The sequence below is a fragment of the Callorhinus ursinus genome, unplaced genomic scaffold, assembly GCF_003265705.2.
Source record: "Callorhinus ursinus isolate GAN/ISIS: 27379988/994484 unplaced genomic scaffold, GSC_fseal_2.0 scaffold49, whole genome shotgun sequence".
In the NCBI taxonomy this organism is placed as follows: Eukaryota; Metazoa; Chordata; class Mammalia; order Carnivora; family Otariidae; genus Callorhinus; species Callorhinus ursinus.
In genome coordinates, this window is record NW_027397111.1 from 222067 (window position 1) to 247762 (window position 25696).

The 25696-nt window shown below is 45.5% G+C and overlaps 1 protein-coding gene across 16 annotated transcripts in view; it reads left to right on the forward strand.

Moving 5' to 3' along the window:
- Nucleotides 1–25696, forward strand: part of SERGEF (secretion regulating guanine nucleotide exchange factor) — a 217128-nt gene that overhangs the window by 126013 nt on the left and 65419 nt on the right. For 14 of the 16 annotated variants that reach the window (XM_025894493.2, XM_025894494.2, XM_025894496.2 and 11 more), the window contains one exon: nt 8583–8619. In XM_025894493.2, the coding sequence (XP_025750278.2) occupies nt 8583–8619 (37 nt within the window). Of the gene's footprint in view, nt 1–8582; nt 8620–15111; nt 15149–25696 lie in introns of all 16 variants that reach the window. The other 2 variants (XM_025894495.2, XM_025894497.2) reach the window with 1 other exon arrangement.

Genomic DNA, 25696 nt, shown 5'->3' on the forward strand with positions numbered 1-25696 from the left:
TAAAAAAAGTTACTAGGATTGGTTACTTTTTCCCTCTTCAGAACAGTTATATTATTTATTTGAAATAAGTTTTGCCTATTTTTGAGCTTCATGTAAGTAGAGTCACACACTGTTTATCCTTCTGTGTCTGTTTTTTTTTTTTGTTCACCAAGATTCTTGAAGATTTATCCATGTTGTGAATAGCAGTTTTCCCCCATTGTTATAAAGTATTCTGAATACATTTTATCCATTCTACTGATGATGAATATTTGGTTAATTTTATGTTTTTATTTTATTATGAATAAAACTGCTATGAACATTTTTATACATGTCTTTGGATAGAACGAAGTAATCATTCATTTTGGGTACCTGGGTCTCCTGGCATCTATATATCTATCTATATCAACCTATGTTTAGCTTTGGTAGATAATGCCAAATAGTTTTTCAAAGCAGTTGTTGAATTTATATTCCTGCTAGCAGTGTAAGGGTTTTCCAGTTATTCCACATCCTCACCAGCACTTGGAATTGGCAGTCTTTTTAAATTTCAGCCAGTCTTTTTAAATTTCAGCCAGTCTTGGCTATAACTAGGCAAGAGTTCAGTTGTTTTTGAGAAAGATGCTATAGGATGTTTAACTGGCCTGATTCTATTAATTACCTGTATTTGAGGTTGGTTGTTTGGCTCACATGGTTCCATGCTGTTCTCAAGGGTATAAGTAACTTAATGGTGTGCCTTTTCTGAAGTCTAGATGCATTGTTGCATTAGGTGCTTTTAGTAAGGATCAGAGGTAGTCTTAGGTTACTTTAGAATTGTAAGAATGGGTATAAGTAGGGAAAATAGGTAAAGTGAATATCTCATAAAAGAACAACTAGAAGGTCAAATAGAACACAAGCCACCTCAAAAACTTAGACCTTCTTATGCCCTCAGCAGTAGAATCAAGGAATCTCAGTGACTTAGCTACTCTTCTCCACTTTGACTGCTCCTGCTGTCTGGCTCTTCTACCTGTAACTGCTCCTTCTATTAACCTTGTGTCTGTTTCTTCCAGCCACTGCTCCAGCTACCAACTAGAGGACTTACTCCCCATCACCCCTTACAGGCAGAGTTTTCCCATTAGGCCACTTCACAGGCTACAGCCAATCTATACACTAACCTCCTCTGAGACGGGTGTCCATCCATAGTCCATCCACACCGGTTAGGTTGGCCACAGGAAACAGGAGTTCCTGTATCAACATGGCAACTTAGGAGAAAGGAATTCCCTTTAAGTGGGGAAAGCAAGCATTTCTGAGTGTCTGCTAGTTTAATTGTGTATATTATATTTGAATTCAGCAGACATTTCTTAAACCCTCTCCTTTTTTTGCCAATGGAGGAACTCTGTTGAAAAGGGAAATGAACCCGTGCCAGTTCCTTTTATATGCTCCCAAATCATATATTTTTATATATTGTGGACACATAGCTGCAGAACAGTGTCAAGCTCAAAGTAAATTTTATTCTGTAGTTGGGGGGGGGCATGAACGGGTTTTAGTATGTATGAGATCTATTTGGTTGTTACTATTCAGTTTTAAAGATGAGGGAACTGAAGTCCAGGGAGGCAAAGAGATTTGCCCAAGGCTACGTGACCAGGAAGTGGCAGGGCCAGGACTCACATCCAGGTCTTCTGGTTCTATAACTGTTACCCTGCACCGACTGGGCAGACATGCCCTACCCCAGTGCCCAAATTATTAATAGTGGACGAAGGAGAGTTGACAAAAGGAAACTTTAGCCAAGGCAAGTGGTAGGGTTTGAGAGAAGATCTGGGAGGCTTCCTCAAGGCAGGGGGTTTGGAACTGAGTCATGTAGGCTTAGTCGGGTTCATAATGATATGGAGAAGGGAGAATGGTGCAAATAAAGGTACAAAAGTGGGGAAACAGATTTCCCAGGGACAGAGAAGCTACGTGTGTTGATGGGCTAGTAGGTTTCTATGTAGCAAAGGAGAGAGAGAGATCAGGTTTGGTAGGAAGTTGTTAGGAGTCTTTGAGACTATGACAACTTCCAAATTAAAAAAAAAAATCAGATTATGACATGACAGAAAAAAGCTTGGAGTCATTTAGGTGGCTCTTAAAAGAGTCCAGGATGGGGGGTGCCTGGGTGGCTCAGTTGGTTGAGTGTCCGACTCTCGGTTTTGGCTCAGGTCATGATCTCAGGGTCCTGGCACCGAGCCCCACATTGGGGCTCCATGCTCAGTGGCAAGTCTGCTTGAGAATTCTCTCCCTCTTCTGCCCCTGCTCCCGTGCTCTCTCTTTCTCTCTAAAATAAATAAAATAAATATATATATATTTTTAAAGATTTTATTTATTTGACAGAGACACAGCGAGAGAGGGAACACAAGCAGGAGGAGTGGGAGAGGGAGAAGCAGGCTTCCCGCTGAGCAAGGAGCCCGATGCGGGGCTGGATCCCAGGACCCTGAGATCAAGCCTGATGTGGGGCTCGATCCCAGGACCCTGGGATCATGACCTGAGCTTAATGGTGGCTTAACGACTGAGCCACCCAGGCGCCCCAAATAAAATAAATCTTAAAAAAAAAAAAATCCAGGCTGGAGTGAAAAGGACTGAAGATGGAATAGCTGGAGATCAGGACATTGATTTGAGAGTCTTTGAGAGGGCAGAACTAACAGGATGGAGACAGAGTAGGAGATAGAGCTGCCACTTGAGAGTTTGAGCCTCAGTGATGGGGGTGATCTGATACCAGTATCAGAAGAGGAGGGACAGTATGTATGGTGGTGAAGCTCAGAGGCTTTGGATCAAGGCTGACTTGGATGTGTAGCCCCTTGTGACTTGGGACAAGTGATTTAGCTCTTCTGAGTTTGCTGACCTGTTGAGTAGGGACGCAGATTCCCACTTCCCAGAGTAGCTGTGAGGATGTGAGCCTGTGCAGGTAGAGTGAAATTCTATGATGCCATATGCCTGACATCCAGGCATTTACCAAATTTTAGCTCCCTCCCTCCCCATCCCAATCTCTCTGAGGAAGTAGTAGAACCTACTTTAAGCCTCTTACGTATAAAATGTACTTTGAAAGAAAGGAATTGGCTTTACAGGGAAAATGGGTTCTTTGGGAACCCAATCAATGGGACCTGGAGTTGGAGGACAGATGGAGCCTCTTATTTTTTGGCCTCCTTTGACATCTAGGTTTCAGTTAAAAGTTGAAGCCTCACAAAGGAGTTAGAAGTATCTTTGCAACAAAGCTGGGTACTTCCAAAAGCAAGCAACTGTGCTACTTGTCTCCTGCCTCGATGACCTCCATTTGGGGCTATTTCTGAGCCTCAGGGTAAAACTCCATTGGCTGACAGGACTGCAGTTTGCCTGTAAAACATGCCCAGCCCTTCCAGCCTGCTTTTCTAACAGGTTTAGAAATTCCAGTTGTCGCCTCAGAGTTGTACACACACGGCAACTGGGTTTGGGCGGAGTTCTAGCAAAGGCTGCACTGAGGCACCCATTCCCTTCCCTGTTAACCCCCGCCATAGGGAGGCTGCCTTTCTGGAGCTGCTCCCAACATGCTTCTCCTCCGGGCGGTGGTGCCTGCCAAAGACCCTGGCGGCGGCGCAGAGCCCAGGCTTCGAATCCCTCCTCCGAGTCCCCGGGAATGGCCCGCCTCCGCCAGGCGCCTGGTTGCCATGGCATCCGCGGGGCACACGGGCCCATTGGCACAGGGCGGGAACCAATCAGAAGGCCCCGCAGGCTGTTGTGGCTGTGCTCCGGCTGGTCCCAGGGCTGCCCGGGGGGGGGGGGGGGGGGGGGGTGCTGTTCCTAGGAAGAGGTGGGTGGTTCCTGGCCGGTGGCACGGGACTGGCCCAGGCGCCCCGCATCCTCTCCTGGGGATCTCAGTGCTACTTCCCCCTGAGTCCCGGTCACACACACCTTCCCTGCTTGCCCCCCCGCCCCCCACGTTCAGAGTTGAACAGTCTGTCGGAGTTACCTGCTAGGGAGGGCAGGGGCGAAGCTTTGTTGCCACTTTACAGCCATTTCCCCCAAAGAAAAAGCTCTGGAGCAGCTTCTTGATTGGTCCGCAGGTGGGCCCTCCGAGCCCCAGGAAGATGTCTGCGCTTTGTAAGTCTAGGGCTGCCCCAGCTTAAGATCCCTTGCTAATAGGCACATGGTTTCCAGATATAAGGAACTGGTACTGGGTGGGTGTGGTTTATTTCCATCCTGTTTGCCAACTATTGGGAGGACAGAAAAGTTGAATCTGAAAGATCATAGAATCCTGCACCTCCACTAGCTGGAAGAGACTGGGCAAGTTACTGTACTCTCTGAACCCCAATCGCCCCCGTTGTAAAAACAGTCGTAACAAAAGAACCTATCTGCTCGCGTTGGCATAAGTAAATAATACAGGCAAAGCAGTCAGGTGGCTGGCCATAAGCACTCAGTAAGGAACAGTCACCTGTTTTTAGAAGTGGTACAACAGTGGTGCCCGGAGCTAGAGTACTCACATGTAGCATTTGGCAGGTGTGTTCACATTCATCCAGTTTTTGCTTATTCATTTAGTTATTCATTCGTTTAACCCATTAATGCATTCAGCATATATTCTCTGGGCATCTACTGTCATATCGTTCCGATTTTCGTCTTAGTGCTGCCGAAGCGAGTATTCCCTGGGCACCTACCACCAGTCAGTTCATCCCAGTCCAGCTGTCCTTAGTGGTATCCAGGCCCCGGAGGAGTTGCGACGCTCTTCACAAGAACTGACGGAGTCTAGCCTGGCAGGAGGCTCGCCGGGAGATCTTGGCCCTGTGGCAGCTGGGGGTTTGGAAATTGTTTCCTGCGGCTCTGCGTCCTGTGGCTGCGGGGCCTGAACAGAGCAGACCCCTGTAGTGCTTGAGCAGCACCGAGTCAGGACAGGTTTCCACAGCCACTTTTGGTCCCCTCACCTGTGGGGAGGTGTGCCCCCTTCTCCTGAAGGCCCCAGTCGGCCAGCTGGACCCTACTTCCTCTGTAGTGGGGCTCCCATCTCTCAGGTCTGACCTCCTTTGCTGGTCTGCTGCGCTTTGCCATAGGCGGGAGTCCCTGAAACAATCCTACTATCGCTTTTCAGGCTCCCATCACCTCAACACTGTTCTTGTCGCACCCGGTGCCTTCCTGCTGTCACTGTGCATCTCAGCACCTGGCTTCCATTGGACTATAGTGGCCACACCACTCCTTACACTTGTTTTGGGATCATCTCACTCCTCTGGGCCCCCTCATCTTTTTACCCCTACCCCCCCCCCAACTCCATGCCCTGTCTGCTTGGGCTGTGTGACAGAGACATTCCTGGGGAGGCACTCTGCTGGACGCCTGAGGGACAGAGGTGCTTCACACAGGCGCACTTTGTAAAGAGATGTCTCCTGTGGGATAAGGCCGCGATGCGTAGTGCCGTGGGAGTAGGTAGGGCGGAGCAGATGGGTCTGCTTCCAGAGTCAGGGAAGTCTTTTCCAGGAGGTGATGTTTGGGTAATCTTAAAGGATTTAACTGGGTAGACAGTGGGAGAGAGGGAATTCAAGTCAAGGAAAATAGCGTTCGTAAAAGCCTGAAATTGCCTTATGTTGTTAGAGAAAATGTAATGTAGTGTGAATGGAAAAAAAAGGGAGTATGTTATTTGGGTTGAGGGTTCATGAGTAGCAGAGAGAAGTGAAGCCAGAGAGCTAAAGAGGGACCTACTCATGCGGGCCTTGAAAGCCAGCACGGGGAGCCAGTGAAGGGCTTTGAATAGGGGCATGACATTCAGATTTATATGTAAAGAAAGTGAGACAAATGGCTGCAATGGGATGGATAGTCTCGTTTGTCCTCTGGCAATTCTGTGAGGCAGACAGGGTGACGCTATTATCTACTTGTTACACCTGAGAACACTGAGGCCCGAGCAGTTAAGTATCTTGCCAAACGTCTCAAAGCCAGAAAGCAGAGGACCTAGGACTCACCTGGCTTCCTGGCTCTGAACCTCTTTCTCCTGGTCATGCTGCCATTGTTAACAGAGTCTTCTAGAAAGCTGCCTGCAGCTGGGTAGTGGGTAGATGCTGACAGGAGCAATATGAAGCAAATGGTCATTGATACGATCTTGTTGAAGGAGTGTAGCCCTGGGATTTTGTGGCCTGTGGTGTTCAGTCTCCTGACCTGTATGCCAGTGCACAGACAGCAAGAAGCAGTGGGGAGCTTTGAGCTTCCAGCTCTACATTGCCTTGACAAACTCCATTCATCAGGGCCTCACTCATTAATTCAGGGCAGCACCTACTGCCTGATACTGGCATTTGTCAGTGGCTTGTTTCTGCAAGCCCCTGGTCCTCCGGGTTGGTCAGCTCTGTAGTCTGCCGCCCCAGGGGGAACCCTGGCAGTCAGAGGTGGGCCCTTTCTCTGTCTGCAGTTTGTAAAATGAAATAACTTTATTTTTAAAAAACAAAGGTAACATCTAGCAGTACAGAACATCAGCTTGGAGATCAGGCAGACCTGGGTGTTAGTTCTGCTGCTGCCACTAGCTAGCCAAGAAAGTTATTTAATGCAGTATGGGCCTCAGTTTTCTTATCTCTAAAATGAGCCCAGTCAGACCTCCCTGAAAAGATTGTTGGGATGATTAAGATGAGATTATGTTTACAGAGGGCCTTGGCATGCTACTTGGGTTTTATACATCCTCAATATATGGTGACTTTAAATCCTGTTGTTATTGCTTCTCCCACCACTACTGCTACCATCACAGTTAAAGACTGTTTGAAAAACAGAGACAAGAAGAAAAAGTGTCTTATAATCCTACCATTACGATGCAACTACCATTGTTATTAGTTATATTTCCTTCAAATCTTTTTCCCCACAACTTCAGAACATATCAGATTTTATGGCATATTTATTTTATAGCCATATTTATTTATTTCTCCTTTGTAGTAGGTACATTATATTTATTTTTAGTAATTTTTTTCTGATTATAAGATTACTGTATGAAATTTAGAGAGCATAGAAAAAGCAAAAGGAAAAACCATATTTATAACGCATACCTCATTCCTAGCCCCGAGGCTATCACTATGAACTTTTGATGTATCTTCTTCCAGTCTTTTGTTCGTGTTTTATTATAGAGTCGAGATCCTATTACATATACAGTTTTCCTGTGATTTTTCAGTTCATAGGATATCATGAGCTTTTTTCTTTATTGTAAGCATTATTTTTCAAGGCTATGTAATAGTTCATCAGATGGCTCCACCGTAATTTACATAAGCATTCCCCTGTTGCTAGACATCTAAGTATTTTCCAGTTCCTCAACCTAAGCAGCTTCCTCTGACAGAACCTCGGGATGCAGCTCAGTGTCACCAGGAAGCACATAGAACTTGTGCTGTGTTTATGGCCCTGGGCGGGGGATGGTGGAACCCCTCAGATACCAGTCACTGAGCCTGCCTCAAGGGAATGCAGAGGCTAGACACCTGGAAATACTGACTGGGGCAAAATATGTAGGTGCTTCTTTGCCAGACACTGTCAGGGAGTTCACCTAAGTGCGGGCATCTCTGTTTCCTCCAGAAGCTGAGATCAGGAGCACACAGCTTTTACAAAGACAAAAGTCTCAGAAGCTTTGCTGACCCTTCTCACCTACCAGTGTGTTCTTAGGCCTCCGATACTCAAATGCCTTTTGAACCTGTTACCTTGACTGTCAGGGGCCCATGCTAGTGACCTTTGAATATCACTTCCAAGTGGTTTTCACTGGGAAGGGGTGAGAAGCTACAGCCTCAAGAAAGGAACCAGCATGAGCCTCCGGAGAATCGGGGATGCTCTAGTCCTTGTTTTGACGGACGCTTGCTCCGGCACCTGAGGCAAGTTCTTTCCTCTTACCAAGCCTCTGTTGTCTCCTCACAATGTAGAAAGATTGGACTAGATGATCTCCAGGGCCCTTGCAGCACTGATGTTTCATGGGGACCTGAAGCCTTCCTCTTGCCAGGAGCTAAAGTGAGCATCCTGATAAAGGTCACAGGATGCTTCTCCAGAGTCCACAGTTTCTTTTAATTAGTACCTGGGGAAGCACTTATGCTTTTATATTCCCACTTACTTCCTCCTGGCTGCGGCTGGGACGAGTAGACTGAAAGGCAGGAAGTGCTGCTTGCTGGGTGAAAACACTAGGTTCAGGGCCTCAAATGATTCTTTGTCTCTAATGTAGTAGGTATTTTTTCTTTTATGTACTTGGTTTTTTCATTCATTCTCTCCCTTAGCAGATGTTAACTGAGTCCCAGACCTTGTACAGTCCAGAGGTGAATGAGACTCAGGCCTGGTCTCAAGACACATGCAGTCCAGTGAAGAGACAGGAGCAAGTGTAAAAGGCAACAAGAGAACTGCTATGATGGGGTACAGATAAGTTGCATCATGAAGGGAGTATTTGGGTCTGCCTAGAAACAAAGGAGTCTCAGGGGACACGTCGAGCCTTTAAAGGGTGAGTGGAAGTTTTCTAGGCAGTCGAGGAGAGGGCATCCCAAACAGAGGACCCACACGTGCCAAGGCCCAGAGGTATGAGAGTACATGTCATGTTCTTTATGAGGCTGGAGGGTGAAAGGGACAGTGAGCAGATGAGAAAAAGTCAAGCACTTTTCCTTGGACAAGGAATTTTCTTTCTCTAATATACCTTTTTTTTTTTCTTTTTATAGGTCTCCTGTGGCTCAGAGCATAATCTGGCAGTGATTGGTAAGTAATGAGTATACTGAGAACTATGTATGTTCTGAAACTCCTGTGGCAGAGTTAGAGAGGACTTTGGATTAATCAAAGGCCAGGGTGCCTCTGTGTGTGTGTGTGTGTGTGTGTGTGTGCGCGTGTGTGTACATGTTGGGGGAGATTCTAGGAAATGGAAGTCTTTGATTGCCCAGGGCTTTACTAGAAGCCCCTTTTCTAAAAATTTCTATCCACATCATTGAGTGTCTTTTTAAGGTACCTAAGCTGGCCTCCCTGCCCCAGGCAGTGGCATTTGAGGATATTAAAGATTTTACAGACCAGGGACATCATGTGTAGAAAGCCAGACATAAAAGGGGAAGAGGACTGGGCTGCTCTTGTTTCTCTGAATAAATCCCTTATTCCAAGTTCTTTCCTCTTTCTTTGGAAATATGGGGCTCTGCTCACTGCCCCCCACTGCCTTGTATTCCGTGGCACTCAGGATCTCCCAGATGAAGCTAACCTCCTGACTGGTTGAGGTTTCCCCTTAATTGGTTTTGGATAACCAAGGGTCACTGTTTTTATGATTAGGCCTATGAGTAATTCCTTCAAGAAGTTTCCTCATTATTCCTCCAGGTAGACTAGTCTCCATATCACAGTGCATTAAAGAGACACAAGTGTCGGGAGGGCCCGACTGCCTGAGTTCAATACAGGCTTCCACTTACTAGTTGTGTGAACTTGGACAAGGTACTTAACCCCTCCATGGGAGGGCAGTAGCAACTACCTTCTAGGAGTTAATATATGTAAAGCACATAGAGCACTGCTTAGCTCCTAGTAAGGGTTTTAGAAATGTTCATTGTTATTATCTGATATTTGTTCTAATTGCCCTCCTCTGGGCTTTAGCTCCCCATCTGAAAAATGGAGGGGTGTAAACAGAAGATCAAGGTTCCCTCCTCCTCTGGTATTTTAGGGTCCTGTTACAAACCCATCACTGCCTGCCTTCTGTTGGTGATTTCTGTTCCAGGCTACTTGTCTCCCAGCCTCTGACTCAGCTTCTGAAGGGCAAGACCCCTGCGTTTTCTTTTTGTTTCCTGCCTATTTGCAGCACCCAGAGCAGTGCCTGGTACTCGGCAGAGACTCGAGCACTGTTTTCTGAATTGAGCTTAGACTGGCTCAGCTGCCTGAGGTGGCAGCAGTAGGCCTGAACGTGATGTGCAACGAGGCAGAACCAAGGACAGCTGAGGAGGTGGGCTGCCAGCCAGCAGAGGGGGTGGGGAGTAAACGGGGCTGGAGTCAGAGACGGAGAGAGAAAATGTAACAGCAAACCTGCATGCTTTGCAGCCGCACCAGATACTTGATCCCGGAACTGCTCCAGCCTGGGTGTAATTAAGACACGCTAATCACAGAGTCCGAGGTGGTGCCTAGGATGCTGGCACTGCTGCTTTCGCTGGTCTAGGAGAGAGGTTGGCTCCCTCTGTGACCAGCACAAACAAGAAGATTGCAGGGAATCTAAATACGGGAAAGAACACAGTCCCGATGAAGGAGGGGCTGGAGCTAGCTAGCAGGGTGGCAGGCTGAGCCGACAGAGGCAGCCTAGGGCTGTAGAAAGAGCACGGACTCTGCAGGCACACAACCTCGGTTCACACCGGCTCCATCTCCGTGTGAGCTCCCATGTCCCCCCTCATCTCCGTAATGGGGAGAATTCCACTTTGCAGGATTGCTGTGAGGATTAATGTATGTGAGATACCTGATATATACGGGGTGTGAGAGAAGTGTGTGTGTGTGTGTGTGTGTGTGTGTGTGTATTTATAGTTCTGTTTGCTTCTCATTTCTCTTGGTCAAGGTGGGAGAGGGGAGAATGGCTTATTAGTGTAACTGTGCTAGTGAAATCATTGTTACTTGGGATAGAGACATGATAACATTCTGGAAAGGTGTCCAGTGTTACCCAACTCTCCTCTGTCCTCTCCCAAATGAGGAGAACATCAGACGCTGTGGAGAGCAAGGTGTGCCGGTGAGCTCCTGGAGGGCAGACCTGTTATTCTCTGTTTTGTCCTCAGTGCCCGGTCTTGGCTCACAGTCTGTTGAACGCATGGTTGCAGAGTCAGGAAAGGTGGGCGCAGTCACACGGCTCTGGGCATATCCACCTGCTTGCGTGTGAGCTGGGAGCAGAGGCTCTCCACCACTGGAGGGATGGGACCCTCCATGGGTGTCCTGCAGGGCGCGGGCTGTGCGATAGGAAGTGACAAGAAGCACCTGTTGGCTCTGGCAGAAGGCCAGGAGAGGGAGACAAGCTGAAGGAGGAGAGCTCCTACTGCTTAAAGCCTAGTTCTCACAGTTAGCTCCTCGCCTCAGCCCTTCTACCATTGCCCACTTGAGATGGATTTCTCTGCCTTCAGTCTCATTCCCTGAGATCCGGGCCCTCTGTGCCCGGTGCTGTGTCTCCCGTGTAGTAGGCGCAAAACAGTTACAGAACAGACTAGAACAGAATATAAGGGAGCCAAACTTTCCTCAAGTGTAGAAGCAGCGTTAGTGTCTAATGAACGTGCAACAGACAAACCAGAGAGGGAGGTGGAAGAGAGATGGGTGGAAGGATGTGACTCAGGACCTGCTCTGTCTTAGAATGCACACTCCCCAGGGGCACCTGAGTGGCTCAGTCGTTAAGCGTCTGCCTTTGGCTCAGGTCATGATCCCAGGGTCCTAGGATCAAGCCCCACATCAGGCTCCCTGCTCCGCGGGAAGCCTGCTTCTCCCTCTCCCACTCCCCCTGCTTGTGTTCCCTCTCTCACTGTGTCTCTCTCTGTCAGATAAATAAATAAAATCTTAAAAAAAAAAAAAAAAGAATGCACACTCCCCAAAGTGTGTTTGCTGTACCCGCTTTATAGAGAAGAAACCTGAGACTCAGAGGCTCTACAGGTTGTCCAAGGGTAAGCAGCAATAAGTAGTAGAGCTGTCTGCCTGACTTGCAAGACTGTTCTTTCGACCCTATCCAGTGTGGGTGGTGGTCAGGGAGAGCACAGACCCTAGGGTCCGATTGCTTGATTCCAGTCTTGGCTCCCACACTTAGGAGCTGTGTACCCTTGTATAAGTGGCTTAACCCCCCTGTGTCTTGATCGCCTCATCTGGAATATCATATGATTGACCTCATAAGGTTGTTACGTAAAGTGCTAACAGTGCCTGGCCCAAAAGTAGAGGCTCAATAAATGTTAGCTGGCATTATTATTGTCCTCCTCATCATCGTCATCATCATCATCATATATTAAGACTTCAAGGAAGGAAGTAATTGTAAGATAAGTATAAGAAGGCTTGACGCTCAAGGTGGGAACCTCAGGAGCTAGAGAGGGAAGTGTCTTCCCCACCCAGAATTCCGGGCACAAGTGCAGGGTCTCAGCATAGCTGCAGAAGGCATTTGTAAAACTTGGAGCCTGGGGACCCCAATCTGGGGGATCTGGAAACAGTGCTAGGCCAGGTTTGTTCCAGATCAGGCTTCTGCTGTCCACTGCCCCAGACAGGGATTCAGAACGTGCATGTTCCAACCTGAAGCAAACCCCACAGCAGCCACACTTCAGGTTTCTCTAGGGAACAAAATAATTCTACTCTGCTACTTCATTTGCTTCCAGGTTTCTTTTTTCCCCTTCTTTTGCAATTTGGTTTGGTTCTTTCCTTAGTTTTCCAATGAGGCTTCTCTTGACATATTCTGTGTCTGCCACCAGGCATGGCCATGGCTAGTGCGAGTCTGGGCTTCGGACAAAGGAAGAGCTGCTGGAGCTAGACACAGAGAAACTCAAGTGACAGTCAGGAAGGAGAGGGCTGAGGCCAGAGGCCACAGCTGGCCTGGCCACTTCTAACTGTGCCATGCACAGTCACTCCACCTCAGGGAGGCTGATTCCTCATGTGTACAATCAACCACCCCTGAAAGTTGTTCTTCCAAATGGCATAGGTATGTCAGGGGCCTGCTCAGTGTCTGCCACGTAACAGGTGCTCAGCAGGTGCTCGCTCACTTGGCAGGTTCACTGGGCCGTTTCTTTCTTTCTGCCTTCCCACCTAGGATTTCCCTCCACATCTCACAGAGCTGGCTGCCTGGCTCCCATTCGTGGGCAGAGACTGAGGTCAGCAGAGGTGGCATGAGGGCATGCGACCACCACTTGCTCGGAAGATCCCTGCCTACCAGAAGCTGGCTCCCAGGCCCAGCTCTGGCTTCGGGGCCCTCACCTCCGTGTCTGGCTGAATTGGTTCCAGCTGTTTTGCTTCCCCTAGGAGCAGCTTATTTTGGCTTGAATGGGCAATTTGTTTGCCTTCTCTCCTGATATGCAGTTGTTCAGCCTTCCCTTCCTGCAGAGAAAAAAGAGCTGACTGCATTTCCTGTCTCCCCGCTCCACGCAGACCTTTGGAAAGGATTTTATTGGTGGCCTTTTCCTAGAGCGTTCAGGCTCGCCAGACAGGCATTGTTAAAGGGTTAGATATTTGGCAAGAAAGTGTCATGCCTCCTCCTCCAAGCAAAGCCAGCTCTCTCACCAAATTGGAGCTATAATCTATGTAAAGATCTTTTTTTCCCGTTCATTTCAGTGATGATTTCCAATTATTGAACCTTTGTACCTCTGTAATATGTGTGGCACAGCGTCTGACCTTGGCTTGAAACCCATCAAACAGGGTCATGTAAGAATTTAATAGAACTAAATCTTTTTTGACACAGGCTGTTCCTCTGAGTGGCCGTACCTCCAAACCCCAGGGCCTTGCAGAGAGCTTAGAGGCAAGTGTAAACTGTATGGTCCTGTGCACAGTGGGGTTGGCAAAGCATAAATGCTTTATATTAGCTCATTTAATCCTCAGAGCAAATCGCTGAGCAGTTTGTTGGGAGGAATCAGTGTGTCAGGTCTTTAACCCAGGCCTCTAACTTCAGAGCCTGTGGTCCACTACCCCATGCTGCCTTCCTGTGGACCAGTGACAGTCCAGCCTGGTTTTAAGGCCACCAGATAAGATGATCTCATCCTGCCCTTTCAATACTGAGTTCCCCTTCATGTTAGCAACTTTTTCTGTCTTGCAGCCTAAATGTCTTCTTCAGATTCAGCGGTTCTCTGTATGATCACCAGATAGAATTGTGAAGTTGATGACATTGTTTTGGAAAACCACCCCTTTTAGGATTCTTCTTACCCCCTCATTGTCCCTTACCTCTTAAAAAATTAATTTACTTATTTAATTTTTGAATAATTAACACATGCATATGATTCAAACTTAAAAGACATAAAAAGATTTAAAATGAAAAACTTCCCTCCTACCCCTTCCTCCCATTTGTCCATTGCCCAAAAACCCTTCCACCACACATGCAACTAATGCCTGTTAATCTGTATTTTTCTAGTTTCTTTTTGCACATATTAAGTAAACGCTAAGATATATTTTTATCCCTCCTTTCACATAAGTGGTACTATATTGTACATACTTTGTAATGTCTTGTTTTTTCTGTCAACAGTTTATCTGGGAGATCTTTACATATCAATATAAAAACCTTCCTAGATAGTTATTACAGGTATATAATATTCCAATATACCTATGTACCATGATTTATTAGACCCATGCCCTGTTGGTGGACATGTAGATCATCTCTGATACTTTGCTATTATAGGTAATGATGTAGTGAACAACCTTGTGTATATATGTCATTTCATTTGTGGGACGTTGAAGAATAAATTCCTAGAAGCAAAATTATTGTATCAAAGAGTTAGTACAGCAATTTTGCAAGAGACTTATTGCCTTCATAGGCAATTTTGCCTTCATAGGAATTTATACCATTTTTCCCCCCACTAGCAATATATGAGTACCTGTTTCTGCAGCCTCCCTAAGAGTGTGTTAAGAAACTTCTAGATTTTTGCCGATCTGATAGGTGAAAAACTACTAAGGGTGGTTATTGTCTTTTTTTACTTTTTAAATGGAAATATAGTATGTATACCATAAAGTGTACAGATCTTAAAAGTTCAGTTTGATGAGTTTTACCTATGCCCATACCTAGGAAACTACCACCCAGTACAAGACACAGGACGTTTCAAGTACCCCAGAAGGTATCTCTTCTCAGGCAATACCCCAGCCCTAGAGTTAACTACTACTCCAACTTCTGTCTCCAGAAGTGAGTTTTGTCGGTGGTTGAACTTCATATAAATGGTGTTATGCACTGTGTACTCTTTTGTGTTCAGCTTCGAATGTTCAACACATTGTGTCTCTAAGAATCATCTTATTTTGTGTGTAGTGGAAGTTCTTTTTTATTGGTCAGTATTAGCCCACTGGATGAACATATCACAACTTAGATGTCCGTTTCACTGTTGAAGATTTGGGTTGCTGACTGTGAATAAGGCCGTCAACATTCTTACACATGCCTTTTGGTGAACATACACATTGGTTTCTCTTGAGTACGTAACTGAGAGTAGGATTTCTGGATCCCATCCTTAGCATTAGTAGATAAACAGTTTTCCGAAGTAGTAGTGCCGATTATATATTGCCCATCAGTGATATGTGAGAGTTCCAACTGTGCCGTATCCTTGCCAGGTATTTTCAGTCTTGCTGATCGAGGCCATCCTGCGCAGTAAGTAGTGTGGAACTTCACTGTCATTTTAATTTACATTTCTCTGATAGCCAATGATGCAGAGCACCTTTTCATATACTTAGAGGCCACTCAGGCAGCTTCTTCTGTCAAGTGCAAAGACTCTCAAGTGGGTTTTGTGTATGTTTTTCTTAATGGTTTGCAGGCATCCTTTGTCTAATGGATTCAAGACCTTTGTTTTATATATATATATATATATGTTTTATATATATAATTTTTATATATATGTTTTATATGTATATAATTTTATATATAATATATATACTATATATAAAAATATATGCTATATTTATGTATATAATTATATATATAATTTTATATATATTATATATATTTTATATATATATAATTTATATATATAAAACAAAGGTCTTGAATATATATATATATATATATATATCTCGAACATCTTTTCCTTTCCCAGTCAATGGCTTACTCTTTTGCTCTCTTAATGGTGTCTTTTGATGCACAGATATCCTTAATTCTAATGAAGTCGAGTTTATCAATCTTTTATTTAATGGTTTGAGGTATTTGTGCCCTCTTTACAACATTTTTGTCTGCTCCAAGGCCATGAAATGAAAATACTCTCCTTTGTGTTCATCTTGAAACTTTATTAATTTTGCCTTTTACATTTAGGCTTAGAATCCATTTTGAATCAGTATTAAAAAAAACCTGGTAATGGGTATTAAGGAGGGCATGTTCTGCATGGAGCACTGGGTGTTATATACAAACAATGAATCATGGAACACTACATCAAAAACTAATGATGTACTGTATGGTGATTAACATAACAATAAAAAATTTAAAAAAAAAACAACAACACATTGCTCTAAAGCCATCTATTGAAAAGTTTGTCCTTTCCCCATTGATTTTTAGAGGCTCCCTTGTTGTAAATCAAGAAACTGTATATATATGTGTAAATTTGGTTTTGGGCTCTCTCTTCTCTTTCATTAATTTATTTTTCTATGTGCATGCTAGTACCATTCCACCTTGATTGCAGCTTTATAATAAATTCCAATATCTGGTATTAAGTTTTCAAACTCTGTTCTTCTTTAAGATGATTGTGGCCTTTCTAATCCCTCTACTTGTAGTTATGAATGAAAATTGAGCACCTTTTTGTATATTTAGGAGCTCTTTGTATTTTCTTCTTTTTTTAAAGAATTTATTTATTAATTTTAGAGAGTGTGTGTGTGCCGGGGGGGAGGGACAGAGGGGAGGGACAGAGGGAGAGAATCTCAAGCAGACTCCCCGCTGAGTGCAGAGCCTGATGTGGGGCTTGATCACAAGACCCTGAGATCAGGACCTGAGGCAAAACCAAGAGTTGGACAGTTAACCAGCTGAGCCACCCAGTCACTCCTGTATTTTCTTCTTTATGAAGGGTTTCTCCATACCTATGTTAGTTTTTCACTGCTACTGTAACAGATTACCAGAAAATTAGTGGCTTAAAACAAGAACACAATGCATTATCGTAGAGTTTGAGGTCAGAAGTCTGAAATGGGTCTCCCTGGGCTAAAATCGGGGTGTGAACAGGCTGCATTTTTTTTTCTGGAGTCTTTAAGCAGAGTGTTTTCTTGCCTGTTCCAGCTCCTGGTAGGTAGGCTACCTGCATTTCTTGACTGTGGCTCCTGCCGTCTTCAAAGCCCGAAGTGGCTGGTTGAATCTTTCCTTCATCATATCACTCTGACACTGACTTTTCTGCCACCCTCTTCCACATTTAAGAATCCTTGTGATTGCTTTAGGCTCCCTCTCCCGCTCTGGATAATCCAGCGTAATCTCCCTATCTGAAGGTCAGCTAATTAGCAAGTTTAATTTCATCTGCTATCTCAGTTCTCCTTCGCCATGTAATGTAACACTCACAGGCTCCAGGAATTAGGACTTCGGGACTGTATCATATGGCTTGCCTCAATATCCTTTGCCCTTTTTTTCCAGTTAGATTGCTCGTCTTTTTCTAATGAATTTCTAGGAGCTGGGCGCCTGGGTGGCTCAGTCGGTTAAGCATCTGCCTTTGGCTCAGGCCACGATCTCGGGGTCCTGGGATTGAGCCCCACCGGGCTCCCTGCTCAGCGGGGGAGCCTGCTTCTCCCTCTCCCTCTGCCCCTGCACCCCCGGCTTGTGTTCTCTCTCAAATAAATAAAATCTTTAAAAAATTTCTAGGATCGGGGCGCCTGGGTGGCTCAGTCGTTAAGCGTCTGCCTTCAGCTCAGGTCATGGTCCCAGGGTTCTGGAATCAAGCCCCGCATCGGGCTCCCTGCTCAGCAGGAAGCCTGCTTCTCCCTCTGCCACTCCCCCTGTTTGTGTTCCCTCTCTCGCTGTCTCTCTCTCTCTCAAATAAATAAATAAAGTCTAAAAAAAAAAAATTCTAGGATCTTTTTATGTATTAGGGGGGTTAGGCCTTTGTGGCTCAGACAGCAAATATATTTTCTCAGCTTTTTTTTGTTTCTACTTTTGGTGTGTTTTTGTTTGTTTGTTTGTTTTGTGCTGTTTTTGCCATGCAACCTTTTCTTTCTCTGTAGACGAAATTTATCAGTCTTTTCCTGTGTGACTTCTGGATTTTGAGTTAGAGAAGCCTTCCCTATTCCAGGGTATAAAAGACTTTCCTCTATTTTACTCTAGTACTTTTTATGTTTGTTTGTTTGTTTGTTTGTTTAACATGTAAGTCTTTGATCCATTTGGAACTTATTCTGATACACAATGTCAAGTGTAGATTCAACTTCATTATTTTTCCAGATGGCTACCCAATCCTGTCTCAACACTGTTTAATTCCCTTTCTTTGGCTGCCCTCCTGGATCCCATTGCTTCCAGAGCAACCCTAAGGCCTAAAGAGAGGCAGTGACTGACCCAAGATTGCCAGCTAGTCAGTGGCAGAGCTGAGGCTAGACCTTAGGTCCAGCTCAGGCTGCTCAGTCTGGAGCTGGTGGCCGGTTATCAAGGAGCTTTCCGAGGTGGCTGTGGCCTCCTGCGCTGTTTGCTGAGGCAGGGCTCTCAGTGTGCTGTCCCAGGTCATGCTTTGTTCATCTCTGGAGTGAGATATATTCCTTGCCACTGTCATACCTGGCTGCTCAGGGTACCACATTTTCTTCTCTGTCAGGCCAGAAATGTGATAAGATCTTTGGCATTCAGGAGAGATGTTTCACAATTAATGCAGAGATGTTTTTACAGTCCACTGGTTATTGTTTAAATCCCATTTATGTTGAGTCATTTGTTTTCAAGGCATGGCCTCACATCCCAAGGTGTGCCTTTTTAGCTTTCAATAAAGGTGGATTTTTTTCCACTCTTATTCCCAAAGAAGCAATGGTAGTATCACCCCACAGGAGTCATTCTATATGAGACCACAGGTGAGGATGCCAGGCTGTCAAGGAGGCTCACACACTTGCTAATTACTCTCTCATTCCAGCCTTTTTGGGCACAAGATTGTTTACCACATTTTAGCACAAAGCTCTGGTCCTTTTAGGGTTGCTTCCACGAGCAGAAACCACAATTGTGACCTGCTGTACTTGTTTACAAATACGAGGCTTGGGGCCTTGCAAAGGTAAATCTGACAAAGGTGAACTGAAGGTAAAAACTACAGAAAGGTAGAGTGAGCTAGAGGCAGCCTTCTGCAGTTGGGGGGCTGAGGTCTGGTCCCAGCATTGTCTGCCACCTGCTGTCTATGTGATCCTGGGCAGTCATTTCCCTTTCTGGCCTGAGGATCCCCATGTGAGAAATGTTTCTCAAGTCTGCTGCACTACTCAAATCTGGCCTCATGTCCAACTGTGTTGCACATTAAAAAAAAAAAAAGAATTAATTTATTAAAAACATTTTTTTATTGTCGTGTCACTTAATGAGGTCTACTCTCGTTTTTAAGTGTACGATACGGTATTGTTAGCTGTAGGTACAATGTTGTACCAGGGACCTCTAAAACTCACTCATCTTCCTTCTTGGCAACAGTTGCTTTTCTTGGTGTCCAGGATACACTGCTCTTCTGGTTCCTACTCTTTCATTGGCTGCTTCTCCATAGTCTCCTTCATGGGCTCCGCCTCTCCTCTGCCCGAATGCTGAAGGTCTGAGGGCTCCGGAGCTCTGTGTTGGTCTCCCATCTTTTCTCTCTCTGCAGGTTTTCCAGTCAACGTCATTCAGACCCGTGGCTTTAACAACTTTGTATGCTGATGATTTCCCAATTTTTATGTTCAGCTCTGACCTCCTCTCTGAGCACCAAGTTATATATCCAAGTCCCCATTTGACATCTCCACATTAATTTTAAATAGGTATCTCCAGTGTAATGTGCCCAGAGTAGAACTTTTATTTGTCTTTTTCAAGACCATCTCTACTGGGTCTTTTTCTCAGTATATGGCATCACCATCGACCCAGTTGCTGAAGCCAAAAATCTAGGAGTCCACATTGATTCCTCTCCTCTCGTCATTCATCCTCACATCGAATCCCTTACTAAGTCCTGCTGACTTTACCTCTAAATGTATCCTGACAATGTCTACTTTGCTCCATTTCTACTACTACTGCTTAGTCCACGCCACCAGAGTCTCTCCTTGGAACTGTTTCTATAACCCTAACTATACCAGGGCTCCTTTCTCTTCCCCACCGCCAGTATAAATGGAATTCATACGGCATGGGTATATGGTAGCCAGAGTGCTTTTATGTGTTGGACCTCTTAATAGACTGAATTGTCTCTGCCTGCCTTGCTTGCAGGGGTGCTGCACCTGTTTGTTGAGTACTGACTGACTGTTATGCACACTATTGTCTTCATTCCCTCCCCTCAGCCCCTGCTAGTGGCTGACAGCTTGCCGTGTGGCCTTCTGGGTGCCATGGAGCAATACAGCCAATGCTTGTTACCTCATGGAGCTCACACTGAGTGGGAAAGAGACCTGTGAATTAAGTCTGGCATATAATATGTACTTAATAAACACTGAACAAATCCCAAGCACAGAGTGATAAGAATTAGAGGAAAGGTTGAAAAGGAGGAAAGATTAATTTTGGAAATCCTCATAGAAAAGGTAGCTTTTGAGCAGAGGATGGGTAAAGAGCCTTGTGTGCTGAGGGACCAACATGAACAAAGGGAAGGAAGGCTTTAAAGAGTGAATCATGGTTGAGGGACAGTGGCCAACCATCCGGACTGAGGGTCAGCTAGGGCCAGGTCTCCAATGAAATGCTGAGGGGCATTGACTTTATTGTATAGGCAGTGTGGAGCCATTATGGGTCATTTAGGAAGACACTTCAGAAGTTGACAATTATAGCAGAAGATAAAAGGCTTCAAAAAAAAAAAATGGAGAATGGACAATAGTTGGGTGCCTACTACGTGCTGGCACCATTCTGAGCATTTTTCATATATCATTTCATTTCATCATCACCATGCAGGATAGAAATAGACAGATGAGAATTGTCCCTGTTTTTTCAGATGGGAAATTGAAGACTCAAAGAGGTGGAGCCCAGTATTCAGACTAACATCTATTGACTCCAAGGTTCGCACTTTCCCCCCTCATCCTGCCACATCCCTGAAGGGGGTCATGCTTTGGCTTAATTAGCGTATCAGGCTGCACCAGCTAATTTTATAGTGTGCGGGTGACTTTAGAAGCCAGGAAGAAGCAACAGCAGAGCTAGTACTGATAGCACTTGTCTGCAGGGGCAGAGGTCATCCTCTGCCCTATTGCCTGTCTTCAGAGCATAGCACCTAGGGGACCATGGACAGCATGGGACAGCTTTGACAGTGACCAGGAAGTCAGGCCTGTGGGCCTGCTCTGTCCTTCCTTTGAGCAAGCTTCCTGAGCCTGGGTGGCCCGATGAACCCCTAGACTCACAGTGTTGCCCCTTAGCACTCAAAGGCCTTGGCTTATGCTGGAGCCCTAAATACCACCTACCCTGTGGTGCTGTCCCTGCTGCCTCTTATCTCTCTGGAATCCCTCTTCCTCCTGGGTGCACTGAAAGGCCTTAACACAGAACAGCTGTGACTATTCATTCCAAAGTGTTCTCTCTGGGCAGGGCTTCAGCAATGCTCTCTTTGCCCATTTGGCCATTCATGGATTTATTGATTCATTAAGAGGCTGCACCACGTAGTAGGAAGAGCTCTGGGCCATGGGACCTGAGTGCAAGACCAGCTGCTGTCACCTTGGGCTTGCCCCTTTCCTTCCCTGGGCCTTCTTTTCTTTATGGGTAAAAGAAGAGAATTGTGTAAGATAATCTTCAAGGTGTCTTCCAGCTCTGACACTTTCTGGGTTTTGTTCTTCCATAGAGTCATGCCTTGCCCCTAACATGGCATTAAGGGAATGCTTCTCAGAAGAGATCATGTTGAAGGTGGGTCTTAAAGGGTGAGTGGAGGAGGAGGAAGGCATTCCAGCAGATGGGATCAGCATGAAGAAGGCATGGCACATTGGGGGAAAGAAGGGCTCAGGAGGGGAACAGAGCAGTGGGAGACGAGGCTGTGGGATGTCTGCAGCCAGGTCACAGAGGTCTTGAATAACAGGCTAAGCAGCTGGGACTTCATCTTGGGTAACAGTAACGTATCATGACACAGCTCCTGTGTTATATTTCTCTTTTCCTGGGGTTAAAATTGCCTGTTTTTCCCCCGCTTCCTTTGATTGATTTTTGATATACTTCAACAGAGGAATCACAGAGGAATGGCAGTGGGTTTGATTTTGTGGCTTTGTAAGATATTAATTCGGTAAGCTTGTGCTTTTCTGCTTGAGACAAGAAAGATGCTGCTGACCTTCCGGCCTTCAGCACACTGGATGTCTGATGGCTCCGACCAGGCGTCGTGGCTCCAAAATCCCCATCAGATTCCTTGGCCCAGCTCAAGGCTAATCCTTTCCTCTTCCCAAGGCAGCCACGAGGCTAAGAGGGACAGGAAGCTCACAGCTTAGTCCTCGTGTGGCATGCGTGCGGATGTGAGTGCTTCTGACGTGCTCACGGCTCACAGTGCCCAAGGCTGTCCAACTCACCCGCCCTTTTTCACGGTCGCTGCTTAGAGGTTCTCAGGGGAGGTTCAGTCCCATTCACACAGGTGAGGACAGGGAGTCTCAGAAAGGTTGCCTGATTTGCCCCAGGCAGTGTAAGATAGTGTAAGGAGCCTGAGGCCTTGGAGTTAGGAGGCCACGGATTCCAATTCCTGCTCTGCTGCTTCATACCTGTGTGACCATGTGCAAGTTGCCACCTTCTCTGAACTGTGGGTTCCACTTCTTTGAAGATTGAGGTAATAACCACTTCTATAAATGCTTGTCACTGGAGTGAATTGTGTGGTTTCTCTTGGCACAGAGTAGGTGCTCAGCATGTCTGATTCTGACTCACTTGAGGGCTCTTTCTGGTGTTTCGCCTTGCTTCCCATATGGCCCTCTTTGTCATCTTGCTCCTCTCTTCTTAAGTCAATGCCACGGACGTAGACTAGTGGAAATAGTCTTCCCGTGTGCCCAGTGTGAAGCTAGGCCCTGTGGATGGGCTGCCAGGACACAGGGAATAGCCCCTGGCCTCACTTTGCTTATTGCCTGGTGGGGCATGTTTGCGAGCGGAGAGGGTCCAGCCTTCACTCTTGACGCGGAGCCAAGGTGATGTGACTGTCACGTGTGCCACTGATCTCCTTCCTCTTCCGGAAACTTGCCGTGTGTCACGCGCCAGACTAAGCTTTAGCATACACTCCTGCATACTCACGTGTGCCTGGAGCTTACTTACACTATAACCCGCAATCCTGTTTTACACATGAGAAAAATGAGGATCAGAAAAGGTAAGCATCTTGTCTTAAGATCTTACAACTGATACTGGGTGGCACTATTTGAACCAGATTATCTGATTCTGGAGCATGCGCTTTTTTATTAGATAACTTTTTGCTTGTTACAGAATAGTGTGTGTGTGTGTGTGTATATATATGTGAGTGTGTGTGTGTGTACATACACACACACACACACACACATATATGTAGTTAAAAAGTAAACAAAACTGAAAGGCTTAATAATGGCAGTTTCTGCCTCACCTTTTCCCACCCCAAGGCCCATTCCCAGAGCCAGCCATTTTGAATTCTTTTCAGGTATTTACCTCTGTGTTTAAAAATCAAATGCTCATTTAACTTATCAGTTTTAAATAAAATAAATTATATCTATTGATTTCTTAATATAAATTAAAATTTAGGGGCGCCTGGGTGGCTCAGTCAGTTGAGTGTCCAACTCTTGATTTCAGCTTAGGTCGTGATCTCAGGGTTGTGAGATTGAGCCCCAGGTCAGGCTCGGCGCTGGGTGTGGAGTCTGCTTAAGATTCTCTCTCTCCCTCTCCCTTCGTCCCTCCCCACCGCTCTCTCGTTCTCTCTCCCCCTCTCTAAATAAGTAAATAAATAAATAAAGCAAATTATGTCTATTGATTTCTTAATATAAATAAAAATTAATTATCTTATACCACCACCCCCATTTCCTCTTCCTCCATCCTCCCACTGTACTGAAATCATCAGTCTGTTAGTAAGCCCAGCGTAAAGACCATTCTCACTGCTGAGCCAAGTAAGGTATCACGATATGGCTCCTGTACTGTACTTTCTCTTCTTCTGGGGTATTGCCTGGTTGTTGGGTTTTGTTTTTTACTCTTCCTTTGTTTGATTTTCTATATACTAACCACTAATTCTTCCCAAATGCCCCCAAAATATCTGTAAAACACCTCTTCACCCCCCCTTTTTTAAGATTTATTTATTTATTTGAGAGAGAGAGAGTGTGGGAGTGTGTATGAACAGGGGGAGGAGCAGAGGATGGGAAACTCGAGCAGACTCGTGCTGAGTGCGGAGCTGACATGGGCCTTGATCTCATGACCCTGAGATCATGTCCTGAGCCAAAAATCAAGAGCCAGACTCTTAACCAACTGAGCCATCCGGGTGCCCGCCTCTTCACCTCTTGATACTCTTTTCATATGGTCAAATATGTCAAGTCTGTTAGCAGTGTCCCCACCCCCACCCCACCCCAGAGCCCTGCCTCCTGGTTCCATCTGAAATACTTACCCCAGGCCTCACAGCTGTTACCCTGTGACTTCTCTTTACTGCTCTCCTGTGTTAAACCCTGTTTCATCTGCTCCCTGTCTTCCTCCTTCTTGAGATTGGTCTCTTACTTTGGTGGAGCGCATGTTCCAGTAGCTCCCTAAGAAAGAGTAGATGGAGATAAATTTTTTGATTCCTTGGATTCTGAAAATACATGTACTCTGTTTTCACAGTTGGTTGACAGTTTGTATGTAGGATTCAAGGTTGGAAGTCCCTTTCCTTCTGATTTTTGGAGGTTTTCCATTGTCCTCTAGCTTCTAGTGTTACTAGTGAGAAGTCTGGTTTTTTTCTTCTTCTAATTTCTGTTCCTTTGTATGAGACCAGGGTTTTTTTTTTCTCTTTGAAATTTTAGGAGTTTCTCTTTCTCTTCATTGTTTTGAACTTTTATGATGATGTGCTTTGGTATGGGTGATCTTTTATTCCTTGTCCTGGTACTCACTGAACCCTCTATTGGAGGCTTATGCCCTTCAGTTCTGGGAGATTTTTCTTGAAATAGTTTTTTATAGTTTTTTCCTTAGTTGTCTCAATTCTCACTTTCTGGGACTTCTTAGACGTATATTGAATCTCCTGGACTTACCTTCTAATTTTCTTAGTTTTTCTTTCCTCTTGGACATCTTTTTACTTTTTGGATCACTTTCTGGGAAATTTCGTTGACTTGATCTTCCAACCTTTGAAATGGAATTTTTATTTTGGCTCTCTTTTTTAATTTTTAAGCACTCTTTCTTCTTCTTCAGTCCTTTTTTTAAAAAAAAAATTTCTGTTCTTGATAATATTGTAGCCTTGTCATCTATTATTTCTCAGTGGATATTGTAGAGTTTTAAAAATGTTTTCTTTTGCCCTCTGCCTTGTCTCTGTTTCTTCCACTTTTTCCTTTTCCTGTTTGGGGTTCTGTCCTACCTATTGGAGACTTGCTGGATGTTGTTTATTGCCCCCCAGATGTGCTCTTTACACCCCGTTATGTGCCTCCCGGGAGACTGATCTCTGTGGCCTGCGTCAGCAGGTTCCCTTGCCCTCTAACTTCTGGTGGGATTCGGCTAGTGAGAGGCACAGCAGGAGATCTGAGGATGGGAAAAGGTGGGGTCGGGGTATTTGTTCCCCCAGCTTGGATCCCTGCTCTGTGGCTGCGGCTCCTGCCACCTCACATCCCTCTCCATAACTCCATCCTCTCTGGTTCCGCTAGCCACAACCTTCCCTTGCCTCTACTGACTTAAATAGAGGTGGTAAAGCTCTAGCTTTAGTGGTCCCGGGGTACGAAACTATCCCTGTTGGTTTCCCTAAACATTGTCCCTGCCTCTGTGAATGGCTCCTTTATAAAACTCTTTCCTGCTACTCCTTTGAGCTGTAGTCTGTCTTGTGCTGAGGCCTGGACTGTTGCAGAGGTTTTCCTCTCTAGAAACGTGGTGATCTTTAGCTGTCTGTTCAAATTGGAAAGTGAGACACTAAGTGAGGCAATATATGCATGGGGAGGGCTCACTGACTGGTCGACTTCCTTGTAAGATGAGGGGCATGAGGGGCAGAGGAGTGAGGGAAGCTTTTTCATTCGTGGA